This window comes from Carassius carassius, chromosome 4, assembly GCF_963082965.1.
Source record: "Carassius carassius chromosome 4, fCarCar2.1, whole genome shotgun sequence".
Classification (NCBI taxonomy): domain Eukaryota; kingdom Metazoa; phylum Chordata; class Actinopteri; order Cypriniformes; family Cyprinidae; genus Carassius; species Carassius carassius.
The window spans coordinates 17,290,939-17,310,717 of record NC_081758.1 but is presented as its reverse complement, the minus strand read 5'-3'; the positions used below and the strand labels follow the sequence as shown (position 1 = coordinate 17,310,717).

Here is a 19,779-nt window from a genome sequence, read left to right as displayed (position 1 = left end):
AAGAGGTTTTGCACAAATTAGCCAAAAAGACTGGTGCGGAGTGTGCGATATATATTGTCTGCGATAATATCATAATTGTTGTTTTAATGATGTACGCGCGCATTTAGAGTGTTCTTTCACTGTGTGATTCAGTCTGTTGAAATGCATTTAGAATGAAATCAATCAAAATCATTTAGAATCAAAATCACACAAAGAATGCTGTCTTTTCCTCTAAAAATCATAATCACACACACACACACACACACACACACACACACACACACACACACACACACACACATATATATATATATATATATATATATATATATATATATATATATATATATATATATATATATATATATATATATATATATATATATATATAGATCAGTGGGGATTTCTTTAAGACTGCAAGGGAAGCTCAGCTTCCCCTCTAATGTAAAAAAAAAAAAAACCCAACGGTCAAATATGTACTATTGTGTATTATGTATTGTGTTAATCAGCTACATGTCGGCTGACTCGATTTTCTTCTCATACATTCCCGTAGCGTCACAGTGCATTTCCCTGTTGAAGCCGAGCGTCCATTGACTTCGATGGGGCTGCTTTGAACAGTTTTTTTCAGTGCTCCGAAGCTAGACGGTCATTGGATAAATGCTACGATTATGTCCCGCCCACGGACGCTCAGCGTCTCTGGAGGTGAATGAAGACTGGGCTTCCGCGTGATGATTGGAGGATCTGTCGATCTCCTTTTGACTGACAGCGGTCTGCACCATAAGAAGTCGGCGAAGCTGTTTCACGCTCAGTCCCATGATCGCGGATTTCTCAAGTGTATTCGAAAGACAAACTGCGGCAATATTTCTTGATATTTGTAAAATGCAGAACCACCACAAAATTAAATTGGTAACTAAGACAGATTGAAAATGTGCGCGCGCGCACACACACACACTATAGCCATCTAGTGGTTAAAGTGATTTATTAAAATTTTTAAACTGAATTTCCCCAAAAATTGGCAAAAATCTTACATTAAACCTTATAAAATTATCCATGGTATCCCCATGTATGAAAGTTAGAAATCTGGGTCTTTTATGAAGTGAATTTTACCTGAAATGCTTTTTTCTTTTTTTGTAAAAAAAAAAAAAGCCTATTTAAATAAATATTTATTTATTTATAGAAATGTAAAAGTTTTAAATCCTCCAAAAACTGTACAAAGTTTAGTAAAAACATAAATGAACAGAGTAAAATTATATTTGTAAAAAATTTAAATATTTTACTATTACAAAATAAAATGTTATTGTCTGGGGTCAAAAAGACCCCGAGTGTCATTACAAATGAAGACCATCAGAGGGTTATAATGTAGGCCGAAAATGAGCTTCCCCTCTTTGAAAGACCAGCAGCTGCCACTGATATATATATATATATATATATATATATATATATTTTTTTTTTTTTTTTTACAACAGGACAGTAAACTAAGAGACTTGCGTTTTAGACACCATATTGCCATTGTTTTTGCTCTATTTCTACAACAAAAATTTATTCCAAACACAGCCACCAAAGCAAAATTTTGCATCTCTGAGCAACATGACAGTGTTTCGTTTCTGAATTAATCAACTGTTTAAATGATTTGGTTCAATCGCAATGACTCACTTATTAACAGTGACTTGCTGACACATACTGGCCATTTTAATTTCACATTTAAAGTATCTTTTGATTTTTTTTTTTTTTATAATTAAGTTTTTATAATTTCAAATGAGTATTCAACATTTTATGTCTGGCATATCAAAACATTATTCATGCATTTGTAACTGCAGGTTAAATGCATTCTTGTCCTGCACTAAACAGTGTAATACATCTAAATGCCACGTCCGATGAAGCTTTTGCATTTCCTCTGTATTGAAAAGATGAGTTTGTTGATACTGATTTGCCAGATAACAGCCCAAATTTTATTATTCTAAATAACTGATTCCTTTAATAAAAAACAACTAGTTTGAGATTAATAGACCTATCCCAGGGGTCAAACTCAGTTCCTGGAGGGCCGTGGCCCTGCATAGTTTAGTTCTAACCCTGCTCCAGCACACATATCATGTAGTTTTCAAATAAACCTAAATGATTAGATTAGCTGGATCAGGTGTGTTTAATTAGGGTTAAATCTAAACTGTGCAGGACTGTGGCCCTCCAGGAACTGAGTTTGACACCCTTGGTCTGTCCCATTTTTGACTCCCTCCCACTGGTTAAAATGTAACTAAGTAATTTTTACTCTGAGTAAATTTTAAATGAGCTACTTTTTACTTTTACTTGAGTGGATTTTTTAGACTGGTACTTTTACTTGTACTTAAGTAAAATTTCATTAATGTAATGGTACTTTTACTTGAGTAGAATATTTTTGTACTCTTTCCACCTCTGGAAAGTATACAAATGGTTAGGGACACAAAGTGAATAATAATAATACATGTTATTTGTAATGCGCTTTTCTTACACTCAAGTCACTACAACAATATAAAACATCAAAAAAAGAAACAACACTAGTCCTTAATATCAATCACAATGACAACCTAGGTGAAAAACAGTAGCAGCCATTCGCTATGAGACGCATGTTGTGACTGTCATCTGACATGAGCATTTCAACCTGCTCATTTACTGCATAAATCATATTGTTCACATATTCTATTTTTTTTTCAGATTTTAAATGCAGTTTCGTGCATTTTACTACATTGGCTGGGTTAATAAAAGTATATTTAATTAAGACATTGGGCCTCATTTACAAAATTGGACATAAAGTAGTTTCTACGCAAAAAACTTGAAATTTATCGATATCAGTGGACGTGAACAGTGGCTATGATCCAATCTCACGTCAGCTCTCAGCTCAGGTACACAAGTTTTTGAGTTACTTGAACTTGCGTATACAGCAAAGTAAATCTGACGCACAATTGCATATTGACAGCATTTTGTTCACTGTCCTGACCGACAACCGAAGCTCATTAGTCGATCATTAACCAGTAAGATTAGAATGTCATTTTTTAAGGGGCTTTAGCTTTATATGCGCAAATAGCAGCATAAACAAACAGACCATGAGGTTTCACACATCAAGCACATGCAGCATGTAGAATGGAGAAAAACTGAAATTATGTAAATGTATATGAATAAATGAATAAAATAAATAGGACTACACATTATATATTTCACTTATAATAATTAGCAGATTAACAAAAGAAACATAGGCTATGCTCGTTTTGTGACACAATGCATTTTATTTGTTTTCTTTATTTAATTAAATCCAGGCAGGCGCCCCATGTGCACACAACATACAAGTTCTAGCGTTGCTAATGCTAACTTTTACGTGGACTGAGAGAGTGCGAGTTCAGTTTCACTTTAATTCAATTAATTTTAGCTTGGCGTTTGTATGCTGTTTATAATGAATCCCACTATAGCCTAATAGCTTAATATCTAATTTTGTAACTGCTTATTTTTCATTCTTGTTCTGTTCTGAATACAGTTAAAGAATTTATTGTGGAGTGAGGGGAACTAAATCGGCTATATAGTGTTTATAATGTATAATTTAGCAGCATTTAATATAGATGGAAATTAATGTAACTGTTTCAATTATGAAGTTAACGAGTGTTTTTGGAGTAAGATAATTTTTCTCTTTCATGAGCTTACTTCCTCTAACTGTCGTAAACTCTAGGGCAAGGCTTTTAAACCCGGGTGTTTTTAGAGGCGTAAAAATCAAATGATGTTTGTTTTCAGCCACCGCATTGATCAACGTACGATAATTCGTACAATGGGTTTGGAAGCATACAAATGTTTCATGAATCCTGTAGAAATTTGATTTGTTCGCTCAGACCAGACCAGGCTCTTGTTTCTACGTTAGATAGATAAATGAGGCCCACTATCTTTACTTTGGGCATTAAAAATAAAGCTCGTCAAAAATAAAGGTGTCATTTTTGATCGCTGCCGCAAATTTATGGAGCATAACTTCCCTGGTATGAGTTTCTTTCTTCTGTTGAGCACAAAAGAAGATACTCTGAAGTATGTTGGCAACAAAACAGTTGACGGTAGCCATTGACTTCCATAAGCCCCTTTCACACTGTGATCCCGGAAAATACACGGGTAATGTGTCCTGGCAATTGTTGATTACCCGGAATATGTGCGTGAGTTCACACACAACCCGTGAAGGTCCCGTAAAGACACGTGACATCAGGATGTGACGTGCAATGTATGAGTCGAAAACGCTAGGCACGTTAACTTTCACTGAAGCTAGCGAACGATCTCAGCTTCAGCACGAAAAGTGAGGAACTAACTGATCTCTGCTTCGTTACATTTTGAACTTTTTTTTTTGACGCGAACGTTGATCTGCCTTCAAAACACCTGGTAAAAAAGTCGCACGATAATGACTATCACTACGACACACCCTTTACAGCAGGATCAATCCCGGAATCAATCCCGGGACGTGTTTGCGTTTGCAAAAAAAGCGACCCAGAGATGTTCCGGCAATTTTTCCGGGTCCAACGTACAGTGTGAAAGGGGCTATAGTTATAGTTTTTTTTTGCCATACTATGGAAGTCAATGGGTTGCTGTCAAGGTGTTTTTTATTTTTGTTTTTTTGGGGGGTGAACTATCCCTTTAAAATATGCTATATACCATATTTTCCGCACTAAAAGCCTTTAATTTTCTCAAAAAACAACAGTGCACCTTATAATCCGGAGCGCCTTATATATGGATCAAGGCGCTCTGTCAAAATGTTGACATTCCCTTTAGCACAGCTACATCTAGTGGATGCATGCCACAAACCCAGTTAAACGTTTGACAGCAGTATCTGCTATTCTATGCGCCTTATAACCCGATGCGCCCTATACATGAAAACAGTTCTAAAATAGGCCATTCATTGAAGGTGCGCCTTATAATCCAGTGCGCCTTATAGTGCGGAAAATAAGGTAAATTTTGAGACTGGGTTTAGTTTAAACCCCAACTTAAAACACCTGAACCAGCTAATTAAGGGGGGACAGCGTGACAGAAAGAAATAGCATGTGTGTGTATGTGTACCTGAGAGCAGAGAGTCTCTGCCTGGTCATATTGGCTGCTCTGTTTGAGTCCAGTTACGGCCTGCTGCAGCACCCATCCCTCCAGGGCCTGAGCCAAGAGCCCGTCCTCTGCTTGTAGGCTCTTCACTGAGAACAGATCGTACAGATAACGCACATAGTCTTAGAACCGTGCTCCCATCAGCATATATACACATACACTGACATGACAAGTCTCACTGACCTTTTTCAGACACCAGGGTCATGTGCGCCCTTTCCAGATCTTCTCTGCAAGGGGCGGAGCCTGTGAGTAAGCATGCTGTGTTCTCTGTGTGACAGGCAGCCATTAGCCCCGCCCACCCAGCAGGATCATCTGCATTTGTCATACAGAGAGAAAGACAAAGGACAGATCAATCCAACACTGAATCCCTGCCATCCTACCTAGGCTGCAGATGAATCTTTCATCTGGCTGAAAAACTTTTGTGTCTCCTCTCTCTGCTCAAACTTTTCACATAGACTTGGCTTCTCTCTAGATACACTCTCTGCATTACACTTGGCACTTACTCCTGCTGACACGTTTGATGCAAGGGTCCAAATGGATTACTTTCCTCGTTTTAGGGTTATAGAAGACTGTGTTCTGTCCAAAACTACATTAACAACCTTCTTGAACAAGAAGTCAAAGCTCATTACAACTCTGACATAAATTCTTATTTGCATATTTCAAGGTTCCCATACTTTAAAGTCATTATGTCATTAAATGCCAAGAGGACTGACTAATGTTGTCATGGTACCAAATTTTCAGTATTCGGTACCAATGACCGTGAAAATCTACAGTTCTCGGTACCAAAGCAAAACACAAACGCATGCTAATAATTTTTTTTTACTATACTTTCATTGAATCCAAACTGTGTACATATTTAATTTTAAAAGGCTTTTGAATTTTAAACAACAAACCACCAAGTTAGATAAAAAAAAAATTAAATAGAAAAAAGGCCCAAAACTGCTTTTCTGACTGATATGACACAATGTTAACCATTTGTACATTCTCTAACATGCATATTTTAGATTCACAATTCATTTAAAAGCCTCTAGTGTGTAAAAATAGTAAATATCAATATGTCCTGTTTTTTTTTTACCTAAAAAAAAGTTATAGGAGCATTAAATAGTTATAGAAACTTCTTTCTAATGCTGATCATTATAGTAGCATTTACCGCGCTTAGGCTAATGATTAATTACTCTAATAACAGCGTTAATGTGTATGCGTATTAAAAGACAATAAAGAGGACCATTAAGGAAACAACTAATTCTTCTCTCTCTCTCATTTAATGTCAAGTTGATTACTGCTTACAGTCATCCCCACTGCCCCGGGACCTGTAACATAAGTATTTACAAATGTTACAAAATATTTCTATTTCTTTTCTATTCCTCAAATCCTACAAAAAAATATTAAGCAGCAAAACTGTTTTTAACATTGATGATAATAATAATAATAATAAGGCTCCAAATCGCAATATTAGAGTGATTTCTGAAGGATCATGTGACAATGATGACTGGAGCAATGGCTGCTGAAAATTCAGCTTTCCCATCACAGGAATAAATTACATTTTAAAACAGAATGAAATAGAAATTAAAATTGTATTTAATTAAATGTAATTAAATTGTAATAATATTTAACAATATTACTTTTTATCTATTTGTGATTAAATAAACAGAGCTTTTTTCTTCACATGATCAAGATACTGATCAGCATAAAACTGAAATTATCCCCACATCAATGGAGTCAGACTGTTCTGCCATTCAAAAGATGACATAATTGATCCTGACACAGACCTAAGCGGGCCAATTAATAAATGGTGTTTAATGAGATATATAGCATGCTTACAACACCTGTTTTGCAGACTAGTTGTGTTCTGGAAACAATTAATCATTCGAAATGTCACAAGACTCGTTATGTGCTTTAAAGTCTTACTGCTCCGTGAGCTCTTCTCCTGACATTTAAATTTAAATATATAAGAATATTAATAACAGAAGTTGCGTTTTCCACAGCCTTGCACTCTATTTGTGGCGGCAAATTCATTCTCTGCCAGGAGACACTTGTAGAGCGGGAAAGATATAGGTTTCTCCGGTAACGGTTGTAATAAAATAAGTGCTGATTGGGCGGTTTTGAATTTGATTGTGTGGGTAAAAATTGGCTTGGGCGGGTGAAATTTGGGCTCAGTTTGGCGGTTTTCAAACATAAAAATTGTATAGGCTAATTGGCTGATTGGCTTAATTATAAACTGCAGTGCAGAGGCGCTGATGCTGACGTTCGGATGGCAATTATAATTGTTGTTAATTTTTGTTTTGTTTTTTATTGTCAGATTCATCAATGAATATGTGTGCATATGTCATATGTGTGCATAAACAAATGTGAAATCCGTAATTATGTTGCTTTTTCCTATCACTTATATTGGGCACTTTTATGCATTTAAATTCTGACTGTTGACATTGAAAATGATGCATATGTTTTTTCGAGGGTATCAGTAAATAACTTAATTGACATTTTGACAGTGACTTTTAATCATATTAATCATACTTTTTTTAATGTATTTTTCACCATTTGATCCATGGGAAATTTATCTAACGTTATTATAGATTATTTTGTCATCTGTTTTAAGGAGTTAAAATGGCTCTTATAGGGTTGTAACGGTATGAGATTTTCACGGTATGATAATCGTCTCAGAAAATACCATGGTATTACGGTTTCACAGTATACGGTATTAAACAATCAAAACAGCTTTTGTTTTTTTTATGGGGGGGGGGTGAACAAATGTTTGAAAGCATGTGTTTATTCAAATTTCATTAATCAAAAACAAGAAAATTTTGAATTTACTTATTTGTTTTAATAACATATTTATCATTAATAATTCATACAAATTCATAAATTCTGGTTTGATTTTATTTTTCAGGATTCTGTAATTATATGATTTAATACAACTATAGTATCAAAAATGGTGGTAATGAAAATGCATACAAATGTAACAATTTAATTGATGTTTTAAAACCTTTATTCTTTTATGTTTAAAATGAGGGAAAAAATTATATTCCCTAATGTTTATGTAAATTATTACTATTATTATTTTAGAAGTAGGCTACATTATAGTACAATCGTAATTTCTGTCAATTTCTTCAAGTTAAAAAGCAGACTTTTATTTGGATGGGTTGTATTGAAGAGCTTTGAGTGTCAATGTATTTGTTTTTGACCGTGGTTTTCTCAAATAAAATGATGAAATGATTAATTGTTCTCTCAGTGAGTCTCTCAGTGTTTGTGTTCACGTCCTCAGATAGTGAAACAGCAGGCACTGTTAAACCTGGCACTTTAAGCCACGCCGGCGCATACTTCAGAATCAGAATCAGAAAGAGCTTTATTGCCAAGCAAGTATGCTTGCGCATACAAGGAATTTGTTTTAGTGACATAAGCTTCCAGTAAACAGAGACAACAACACACAGACAATAAAAAAATTTTTTTACAGGAGAATTACAAATTGGCAAATAAATAAGTGTATAAACAATTGTGCTATAAATGATAATGGAATAGGATTGAGTGAGATGCAGGAATGTTCTAGGATGGAGGGGTAACAAATAAATATAAGGATATTGCAAATTTTTGCATAAGCATAAGTTTAAGTGGGAAACATTTAACTGTTCATGAGGTAGATTGCCTGGGGGAAGAAACTATTCTTGTGCCTTGCTGTTCTTGTATTTGCGGCTCTGCCAGATGGCAGATGCCAGATGGCAAAAGTTCAAAGATGGGGTGACTTGGATGTGAGGGATCCAGAATGATTTTCTGAGTCCTTTTCCTCACTCTAGATCTGTATAGTTCTTGGAGGGTGGGCAGGGGAGCACCAATAATCCTTTCAGCAGTCCGAACAGTTCTCTGTAGTCTTCTGATATCTGATTTTGTAGCTGAACAAAACCAGACAGTAATTGAAGTACACAGGACTGACTCAATGACGGCTGAGTAGAACTGTTTCAGCAGCTCCTGTGGCAGGTTAAACTTCCTCAGCTGGCGAAGGAAGTACAACCTTTGTTGGGCTTTTTTCACAATGGAGCCAATGTGACTGTCCCACTTCAGGTCCTGAGAGATGGTGGTTCCCAGGAATCTGAATGACTCCACTGCAGCCACAGTGCTGTTCATGATAGTGAGTGGGGAAAGTGCAGGGGGGTTTCTCCTAAAGTCCACAGTCATCTCCACTGTTTTGAGCATGTTCAGCTCCAGGTTGTTAAGACTGCACCAGACAGACAGCTGCTCAACCTCCTGTCTGTAAGCAGACTCGTCACCGTCCTGGATGAGGCCGATGACTGTATTGTCGTCTGCAAACTTCAGGAGCTTGACAGAGGGGTCTTTAGAGGTGCAGTCGTTGGTGTACAGGGAGAAGAGCAGAGGGGAGAGAACACATCCCTGAGGGGCACCAGTGTTGGTGGAGCAGCTGTTTGACATGAATTTCCCCAGTCTCACTAACTGTTGCCTATCTGTCAGAAAGCTGGTGATCCACTGACAGATAGAGCTAGGAACAGAGAGCTGGGTCAGTTTGGTCTGGAGGGTTGTTGGGATGATGGTGTTGAAAGCCGAACTAAAGTCCACAAACAGGATCCTCACATAAGTCCCTGTTTTGTCCAGATGTTGCAGGATGAAGCGCAATGCCATGTTGATTGCATCATCCACGGACCTGTTTGCTCGGCACGCAAACTGCAGGGGGTCCAGTAAGGGTCCAGTGATGTCCTTCAGATAAGCCAGAACCAGTTTTTCAAACGACTTCATGACGACAGACGTTAGAGCCACAGGTCTGTAGTCGTTAAGTCCTGTTATCTTGGGTTTCTTTGGAATGGGGATTATGGTGGACCGTTTGAAGCAGGAAGGCACTTCACACAACTCCAGAGATCTGTTGAAGATCTGTGAAAAGATGGGGGCCAGCTGGTCAGCACAGATTTTCAGACAGGCTGGTGTAACGCCATCTGGGCCTGGTGCTTTTCTTCTTTTGTTTTTCTTGAAGACCTGGCGCACATCATCTTCACAGATTTGAAGAGCAGGAGGTATGGAGAGGGGGATTGCAGGAGGTGTTAATGGTTGTGTAGTGAGATGGTCAGAGTGGGTGTTGGGGGTTTCAAATCTACAATAAAACTCATTCAGGCCGTTAGCAAGTCGTTGATTAGCCTCAGTGCAAGGGGATGGTGTCTTGTAGTTTGTGATGGCTCTCAGTCCTCTCCAAACTGAAGTAGAGTCGTTGGAAGTAAACTGGTCTTCCAACTCTTTAGCATAGGTCTTTTTAGCCGCTCTAATCTCTTTGTTCAGTGTGTTCCTGGCCTGATTGTACAAGACCCTGTCCCCATTTCTGTAGGCATCCTCTTTGGCCTGACGAAGGTGTCTGAGTTTTACTGTAAACCATGGCTTATCATTGTTGAATGTTAAATAAGTCCTGGTAGGAATGCATATATCCTCACAGAAACTAATATAGGATGTTACAGTCTCTGTGAGTTCGTCCAGATCTGTGGTAGCAGCTTCAAAAACGCTCCATTCTGTGATGTCAAAACAAGATTGTAAATCCTGCTCTGTTTCGCTGGTCCATCTCTTCACAGTCTTTACTACAGGTTTAGCAGATTTAAGTTTCTGCTTGTAGGTCGGTATAAGATAACCAGACAGTGATCAGAACGTCCCAAAGCTGCTCGTGGAACAGAGTGATATGCATCCTTTATTGTGGTGTAACAGTGATCCAGTATATTACTGTCTCTGGTGGGACAGGTAACATGCTGTCTGTATTTTGGCAGTTCACGGGAGAGATTGGCTTTATTAAAGTCCCCAAGAATGATTAAAACAGAGTCCGGGTGTTGTTGTTCTGTGTCTGTGATCTGATCAGCGAGTTTCTGTAAAGCGGAGCTCACATGCGCTTGAGGTGGAATGTAAACACTAACCAGAATGAGCGAGTGAAACTCCCGCGGCGAATAGAACGGCTTGCAGTTGATAAACTGCGTTTCTAGATCAGGACAGCACATCTTCTTTAATACAGTTACATCTGTACACCACCGTTCATTGATGTAAAAGCATGTCCCGCCGCCGCGCGATTTCCCCGTTGATTCTGCGTCGCGATCCGCTCTAAACAGCTGAAAGCCCGGCAGATGGAGTGCGCTGTCCAGTATGGCGTCATTCAGCCAGGTTTCCGTGAAACACAGAGCAGCAGAGTGAGAGAAATCCTTATTTGTCCGAGAGAGCAGAAGGAGTTCAGAGTCCTCTCCTCATTCAGAGTCATTTTCAGTTATATGACACTGTATAAATGATTCAGAGATTCAGAGGTATATACAGTCGTGGCCAAAAGTTTTGAGAATTACATAAATATTAGTTTTCAAAAAGTTTGCTGCTAAGCTGCTTTTAGATCTTTGTTTCAGTTGTTTCTGTGATGTACTGAAATATAATTACAAGCAATTCATACGTTTCAAAGGCTTTTATCGACAATTACATGACATTTATGCAAAGAGTCAGTATTTGCAGTGTTGGCCCTTCTTTTTCAGGACCTCTGCAATTCGACTGGGCATGCTCTCAATCAACTTCTGGGCCAAATCCTGACTGATAGCAACCCATTCTTTCATAATCACTTCTTGGAGTTGGTCAGAATTGGTGGGTTTTTGTTTGTCCACCCGCCTCTTGAGGATTGACCACAAGTTCTCAATGGGATTAAGATCTGGGGAGTTTCCAGGCCATGGACCCATGCTCCATCGTGCTGGAAAATGCATTGTTCTTCACCAAACTGTTGTTGGATTGTTGGAAGAAGTTGTTATTGGAGGGTGTTTTGGTACCATTCTTTATTCATGGCTGTGTTTTTGGGCAGAATTGTGAGTGAGCCCACTCCCTTGGATGAGAAGCAACCCCACACATGAATGGTGTCAGGATGCTTTACTGTTGGCATGACACAGGACTGATGGTAGCGCTCACCTTTTCTTCTCCGGACAAGCCTTTTTCCAGATGCCCCAAACAATCGGAAAGGGGCTTCATCGGAGAATATGACTTTGCCCCAGTCCTCAGCAGTCCATTCACTATACTTTCTGCAGAAGATCAATCTTTCCCTGATGTTTTTTTTGGAGAGAAGTGGCTTCTTTGCTGCCCTTCTTGACACCAGGCCATCTTCCAAAAGTCTTTGCCACACTGTGTGTGCAGATGCGCTCACACCTGCCTGCTGCCATTCCTGAGCAAGCTCTGCACTGGTGGCACTCCGATCCCGCAGCTGAATCCTCTTTAGGAGACGATCCTGGCGCTTGCTGGACTTTCTTGGATGCCCTGAAGCCTTCTTTACAAGAATTGAACCTCTTTCCTTGAAGTTCTTGATGATCCTATAAATTGTTGATTTAGGTGCAATCTTAGTAGCCACAATATCCTTGCCTGTGAAGCCATTTTTATGCAACGCAATGATGGCTGCACGCGTTTCTTTGCAGGTCACCATGGTTAACAATGGAAGAACAATGATTTCAAGCATCACCCTCCTTTTAACATGTCAAGTCTGCCATTCTAACCCAATCAGCCTGACATAATGATCTTCAGCCTTGTGCTCGTCAACATTCTCACCTGAGTTAACAAGACGATTACTGAAATGATCTCAGCAGGTCCTTTAATGACAGCAAAGAAATGCAGTGGAAAGGTTTTTTTGGGATTAAGTTAATTTTCATGGCAAAGAAGGACTATGCAATTCATCTGATCACTCTTCATAACATTCTGGAGTATATGCAAATTGCTATTATAAAAACTTAAGCAGCAACTTTTCCAATTTCCAATATTTATGTAATTCTCAAAACTTTTGGCCACGACTGTATATATATAAACGATTCAGAGATTATTTTATGGTGGAACTGGCTTGTCCACAATTTTGAGCGCTGAATGACATAATAGATCATGACGTCATTGATGGTCTTGATCTTATTACCATCTAAAATACTATTTTTTTTTAAACATTTCTATCAGCCAATGATAATTCTAAATAATACTTCATGAGCATAGATCAGTGGCCGAGAGCGCATCTGAATGACAGATAAACCATGAGCTCTAGCAGTCATTAATGTTCTGGTTATTTTGTTTCAGTGTACAGTTTGTTAATATGCAAAGTATACAAAGTAAACGTCATCATTCAGCTGAACTGTGCACATTTATTTTAGAGACTTCTTGAACAGCTGATCATAGCTGTATGTGGATTGCCATTTTTAAATTAATTTAGTACGTTCCACGTCTTCATGGAGAGAGCAGGTCATGTTTGCTCAGCAACAGCAGATGCCTCAGGTGCGCAAGTGCCCGAAAGCTTTGGGAAAAAAATCAAAAAGCGGTGTGCCTTGCGTTTTCCACGCGTTTTTAGGCGCAATGAGTGAACGGCCCCTTAGGTGGAAAGTTGTTGCCTAGGCGCAGGTGAGATTCTGTGTCTGTTATTTCTGTAGATTCTGTTATTTTCTCTCAATACCGTAGATAAGCAAATGTACAAGCTATGTTAATCGTACGTCTATATCATGGTATATCGTCATACCCGTATACCGGTATATCGGTATATCGGCTCTTAACAACCTTGACTGACATATTCTATCACATTATTTTGTCAGTTAAAGTTTTGGGTGGGTTTTTGTGAACTTACCTGCTTGAAATCTTTCAGTGTTTTGGTAGTTTGGTGTGCTTCATCCTTTTGATGTCTCAAGTCTTAGTGCTTTTATGAAGAGACCATTATCTGCGCACCTCTCGGATAGCGCATCAAGAACTGGGGTTGACCGTGTACTCGGTACCACCCATACTTAAAAAAACCCTGGTACAGTAACATTTTCATTTTTGTAGTACCGACTTGGTACCGAAGTATTGGGTCTTTTGATAACACTAGGAACGACTTTCCTAGAAAGAGATTTTGGTTGGTTTCCCTTCCCTCAAAGGGTACAGTCTTGGGTCTGGTAGTCTGCTATTAGTCTGGATTAGGAAATTATAGGATCTGGGTCGTGGAAAGTCTGCCTTTGAATCTTAAAATATTTCTGTTAGTGACTTGTTATTTAGCAGATAACCTAAGAACTGATCCAGCATGTTTGACTGTAACTCAGCTCACCTGGACACAGCAGTACAGCTCTCTGGATTGTTTTCAGAGCATTGCGTCTTCTGTCCTCACCAGAGTGCTGGCCTGAGGCCAGTTGATTCACTCCACTGTACAGCAACGCCCTCTACAGATGAAAAGAGTTGAACTCTTTAATGGACACTGATCTTGACACAAGATTTCATCCACAAATTTTAAATTACCTTTCCAAGCGTCAAGCTGGCATGACATGCCACACTGCCGGCCACAGCACCTCCCTGATGAAAATAAGAACACTTATAATCAATACTTTTATAACAGGTGAACTATTCCTTTAAGATCATGAGTTCTCCTAAAATGTGTGTGAATATATGTGAATAGAATACTCACATCGGCTTTGTTGGGGCAGTATTGTGGGACCAGTCTGGAGAGAAGAGCCCAGAGAGATGGATTTCCTGGGTTCCTACAACATAGCAGATGTCAAACGCATATTCGTTATTCTTAAATAATAGCTCAAAAAAGCAAAAGAAGAATTCTTCCAATTCTGGTGTGTTCTGGTGTCCTCATTTAACATTTGGGTTAATTAACCATATGCAATGATTCATACCTGAGGTTAATTAGAGAAGAGTAATTATGCTCACTAAGGCTTTATTTATTTGGTCAAAAACACAGTAAAAACAGTAATATTATGAAATTTTATTACAATTTAAAAAGAAAACTTTTTGCATAATTATATTTTAGCATTTTAAAATATTATTTATTCCTGTGATGGCAAAGCTGAATTTTTTAGCAGTCATTACTCCAGTCTTTAGTGTCACAAGATTCTTCAGAAATATTTTTATTATGCTTATTTGCTGCTCAGAAACATTTCTTATTATTGTCAATGTTGAAAACAGTTGTGTTGCTTACATTTTTTGTAAACCATGTTAAAATTTTCAGTATTCTTTAATGAACAGGAAGTTCACTTTTGAACAATTTAATGTGTTCTTTGTGGTTTAAAAGTATTAATTTAATAATATAAAGATAATAATATAATTCCCTTATTTTAGGAGGGAATCATGCTGAAAGATTCTTTGCAACAAAATTCATCAGAACATCAATGGTAATATGAATAGTACTTAATATAATATGTACTTTTATATGTCTTAAATTACCAAAATATTATATAATAGCTAGGTGAAGGAAGATGTTTTTTTTTTAGAACAAAATCCCAGATTAACACAGAAGCAGAAGTGATAGATTCTTGTTGCTTTATCACACTGTATCTCTAAGTATTATACAGTACCTGTGTATAGCCCTAGCAGCCTCCCTGTGTACACCGCTAAAGTTGCCCTGCAGGGCCAGCAGGGTGCAAGTGAGAAGACAGCGCTCCTCCACAGCGCCTCCTATAGGTTCCCCCAGTTTTAGCAGCTCAGTAAGCGTAGCACTTGCCAGGGTAACATCACCATGAACCAAACCCAGAGCACACAGACACTGCAGACTCTCTGGTACTGGCTCTTTCAGCATGGAACTACACACACAAACAGAAACAAAAGGAGAAAGGTTTTGCTGTTGACGGCTGAAGCAGAAAATGTGTTGCTCTGAGACAGTTGAGTAGTTAGTTTACCACTTGAAGAGAAGCGTTTTGGCATGATCCATGCTGCCCAGCCTGTGCTGTATCAAGGCGAGTGCAGTGAGTATACAGGCTTTTTCCTTCTCGCTAGAGGCAACTACAAGGGCTTTCTCATAGGCTGGAAATGGACACAAACACTATCAGCAACAGAATCACAAGCGTGAGTATTTTCAGATGGAATTGTAGGTACAATTTGAAATGCTACAAATCAAGATCACAAAATTGCAATGGCTGCTCACCCTGAACGCTCTTTGGCTGGCGACCGATTCTGAAACAAGCGAGTGCAAGCCCGATGAGATCATGGAGCTCCTCTAGTGGTGTGGAGGAATAAATACGCACTGCTTCTTCCCACTGTCCATCATCACTGACAGTGACATAAGAAAAAAAAAACATTACTTCGCAATGATAACTTTAATGATATTGCTATGGATGAAATGGCTGTCAGCATAGTTGTACAAAGTGAGTTTTACCTGAGGGCATGTCCATAACCCCTCAGAGCAAAGCTGAGCTTGTCTTTGTGAGGGGACACCTGAAGCAACTCGACAGCTCTTTGGAGAACAGAATATATCCAAGAACGATTTAACACCAGTGTGTTCCAGTTCACTGTCAGAAAATTGTCCATCTGGCCGGACGGAATTTCCAAATGTATAAATAGCTAGAGGTAGCAAACCTGCGATATGCCTCGGTGGCCTGTTTCTTCAGCTGCAGGTGTGTGTTCAGGTATCCGAGCATGATGAAGGCGTCTGGGTCTGTCTGAATCCTCTCTGGTGTGAAACAGAGAGAGTACTCTGAGCTCCATTACCTCACTTCATCTTTTTATAATTTATCATTGTCACATGGATCATTTCCTTTATATTTAGGGAAAAACACATTTTTTAATTGTGTCTAGCCATTCCACCTGCATTTCTGGTGAAATCATTCAATACATCAGGGGTCTTTAACTGGTTTCCTATAAAACATGCATATAGTTCCCCGTTCATGTATTGACATACTTTATGATGGTTACAGATTAAAGATAATGCAAGCGTATTATTTAAAGCATTTAATGTGGGTGAGAGAAAGAATATTTTTCAAATTTTAGCTTTGGTTAAAGATATTACTGTATTTTTTATCCTTTTTTTAATAAAAAAATGGAGATCACACAATAAAGACCCATAACAACCCCTGCAATATTTGAAAACAGTATGCAGTGTTCGTGTTCTCATACCAGTGTACTTGCTCAGAGCCACCTGGGCTGCAGAGATGGCGTTCATCTGGACTATGTTGTAGAGGTAGAGCTCAGAGTCTCTGTTGCTCTTGTCCAGCAGTGTGGAGCAAACACAGTATGCATAGCCCTTCACTCCCTCCGTCTAACATCAAATAAATATGTTACAGCAAGCAGAACACTGATCAATAATCTTATCCTAAAGAAAAAAAGCTTCAAACATTTGGGAAACAATTCAGAAATTCATACTTTTATTCAGTAAGGATGCATTAAATAGATAAAAAGGGACAGTAAACATTTATAATGTTATAAAAAAATTCTCTCTCAAATAATTGGTGCTCTTTTGAACTTTCTGTTCATCAAAGAATCCTAAAAAAGAAAGAGCACAACTGTTGTCAACAGTGATAATAATAAGAACCCCAAATCAGCATATTTGAATGACAATAAAGACTGGAGTAAAGGCTGCTGAAATTTCAGCTTAGCCATCACAGGAATAAATTAAATTTTAAAATATATGCAAAAAGAGAACAGTTCTTTTACATTTAAATAATATTCCACAACTTTTTTTTTGTTGTTTTTTTGCCGAACCAGTCCGAGGGTGTTCCAATATGTGTGATTTGCACTGTCATAAGAAACAATGTCACTTTCAAAGCCACAAACCTTACCAACCCCAAACTTTTGAACAATAGCGTATATTGAGAAGTGATTAGACATACATGTGTGCTCAGTTCTGTGGTGTGCCTGAAAAGATCCATGGTGTCAAAACTGCCCACTGTCTCAGCAATGATGGCCTGTATGATGAGAAAGAAGTAAGATGTTCAGTTTGTAGCAGTGAACTAAAGAAAGGCACTGGATGTTTTATGAACTGATCTAAAATCTACCTGTCCGATCCAGCAGTTCACATAGAGAGGCTCTAGAGACTGAGCAATCTTGAAAGCTTCATGAGAGAGCTAAAAAAATGATGTAGAAAAAGTTGAAGTACTGTACATGTGAAGTCAAGCTAATCACTTGACGAAATCATATTACCTCTAGATTTCCCTTCTTCAGATACAAAGCGCCAAGGTTGGTCCATGCAACTACATTCTGAAAAATAACCAGGAGATACATTACTAGCATCAAAACAAATGTAAACTTTTGTTGTTGTTTTTTGGCATTACTTACATTTGACTCCGCTTTTACGGATTTGATGAAGCAGTGTTGTGCAAGTGCAAAGTTTTCTATTCCTAAAATATAAGAGCAGAATATTATATCAACACAAGAATAGTCCGTCACAACACCGCTATGTAATCCAGACTAATGTAATTATGCACATCATCTTATAATTGTATCTACCCTTTGCCATGGCGACCACCCCGAGGGTGTTCCAATATGTGTGATTTGCACTGTCAAGCATGATTGCCTTCTTCACACACTGTTAGAACAGAGCCAAACCAAAGCAGCCCGTTATAACACATCTTCACAAAAGCATTACAAATGAGTGTGATCCCAGATCAGGTCATGTACCTGCATGGCTTTCTCCAGCAGAGACTGTGCATCGTGCTCAGGATACAGGCAGTTGAGCAGTCTGGATTGGTGGTAGTAGTTGAGGCCGAGGTCACACCACAGACTGGGGGCCTCCGGCATCAGTTTTAAAGCACAACCAAAGCACCTGGTAAAACATAGGTTCATTACTGTTATTATTACCATTTATTCATTATTAATACTTTTATTTTTTAATTATTATTTATTTTATTTTTTCTCTATTCTGAGTGGGAATACCCACAGTCTTCTTTTCACCCTTTAGTTTCTTTTTTTGTTTCACCTTTCTCCAAGAGTGAGGAGCTGTCTCTGGTCCAATGTATGGCTCTGATCAGGTGGATCCATTCCACATAGAGCTCCAGGCACCAGCACTTTGGCTCGGTTTGGGGACACCGTTCTGGAGGCGGTGCAGGCATCACCTAGTAACTTCCACAGACATGACAGGTCTGGCCTTTGCTTTACAGCTCTGTGAATGTTAAAATGAAAATTGAGATTTGATCAATACCAACTGGGTCACACCCATCAAACTCACCTCACATAGTCAGACACCACTTTACAAAATAAAACACAAATATTTCCTTTACCCAGTGCATTTCATGTTCACAATACACTTTACCTGAAGAGGTAATGGATGGCATTCTGTATCAAATCTACAGCTCTTCCATCAAGATAGTCATCCAGTGCATTTCTAGCCAAGGCTAGCAAGCATTCACCCAGACCTGAGCATCAAGACATAATAAAGATTCTTTATAAAGGACTATCAATTTGAAAACTGAATGAACAGGTCATTAAACTGAGAGATTAAAGTATTACTGCAGAAATCACACAAACCTTTCAGTGCCGGCACGTAGTCCTCCTGCTCTAAGATCTGCCTGTACTCTGCAGCGGCCTCTTTAAACCGGCCCAGGATCTGTTTGATGGCGGCGGTCTGATAGAGACTGTAGATGGAAGTAGGCTGCAGTGTATGTGCTTTATCGAAGGCTTTCAGGGCAGCTGTGAAACTCCTGCGGTTCAGGTAAGCCTCACCTAAACATTCCCAGCACACCCAGTCCTGAGGATCAGCCCTCAACGCCGCCTGCAGACTTAAACCAAAGCAGAATCACGGGTAACTTTCAAAAGTATAAGTGTACAAAGTCCTTAAAAGAACAAAACAGAATAGAATAGAATAGAAGAAATAGAATAGAATAGAATAGAATAGATCTCAATGCATAAAGGGTAACCCATATACTTATATACCCATAACTTTTAATCCCCACTTTTAACATTCGGTCAAGTCATCTCAGGAGACAGCAAAGTGAGCCTTGAAGGCTAAATTAATTGTGGAATTCTACAAAATGAACTTTTCTTCTATTGTGATCTATAAAATGAAGGCTTTTTATGAAATACAAT

The 19,779-nt window shown here is 38.5% G+C and overlaps 1 protein-coding gene across 1 annotated transcript in view; it reads right to left on the bottom strand.

Moving 5' to 3' along the window:
* The window catches only part of LOC132138715 (tetratricopeptide repeat protein 37-like), a 31,487-nt gene that overhangs the window by 6,404 nt on the left and 5,304 nt on the right, over positions 1–19,779 (bottom strand). The window contains exons 17-36 of the mRNA XM_059547697.1: positions 19,222–19,472; positions 19,007–19,109; positions 18,674–18,856; positions 18,376–18,520; positions 18,205–18,283; positions 18,034–18,095; positions 17,899–17,955; positions 17,754–17,822; positions 17,589–17,663; positions 16,876–17,017; positions 16,339–16,432; positions 16,139–16,216; positions 15,908–16,032; positions 15,663–15,786; positions 15,342–15,566; positions 14,447–14,519; positions 14,281–14,334; positions 14,093–14,204; positions 5,245–5,373; positions 5,026–5,150 (exon numbers count right to left, since the gene is read on the bottom strand). Coding sequence (XP_059403680.1) covers positions 5,026–5,150; positions 5,245–5,373; positions 14,093–14,204; positions 14,281–14,334; positions 14,447–14,519; positions 15,342–15,566; positions 15,663–15,786; positions 15,908–16,032; positions 16,139–16,216; positions 16,339–16,432; positions 16,876–17,017; positions 17,589–17,663; positions 17,754–17,822; positions 17,899–17,955; positions 18,034–18,095; positions 18,205–18,283; positions 18,376–18,520; positions 18,674–18,856; positions 19,007–19,109; positions 19,222–19,472 — 2,305 coding nt within the window. The remainder of the gene's footprint in view (positions 1–5,025; positions 5,151–5,244; positions 5,374–14,092; positions 14,205–14,280; positions 14,335–14,446; positions 14,520–15,341; positions 15,567–15,662; positions 15,787–15,907; positions 16,033–16,138; positions 16,217–16,338; positions 16,433–16,875; positions 17,018–17,588; positions 17,664–17,753; positions 17,823–17,898; positions 17,956–18,033; positions 18,096–18,204; positions 18,284–18,375; positions 18,521–18,673; positions 18,857–19,006; positions 19,110–19,221; positions 19,473–19,779) is intronic.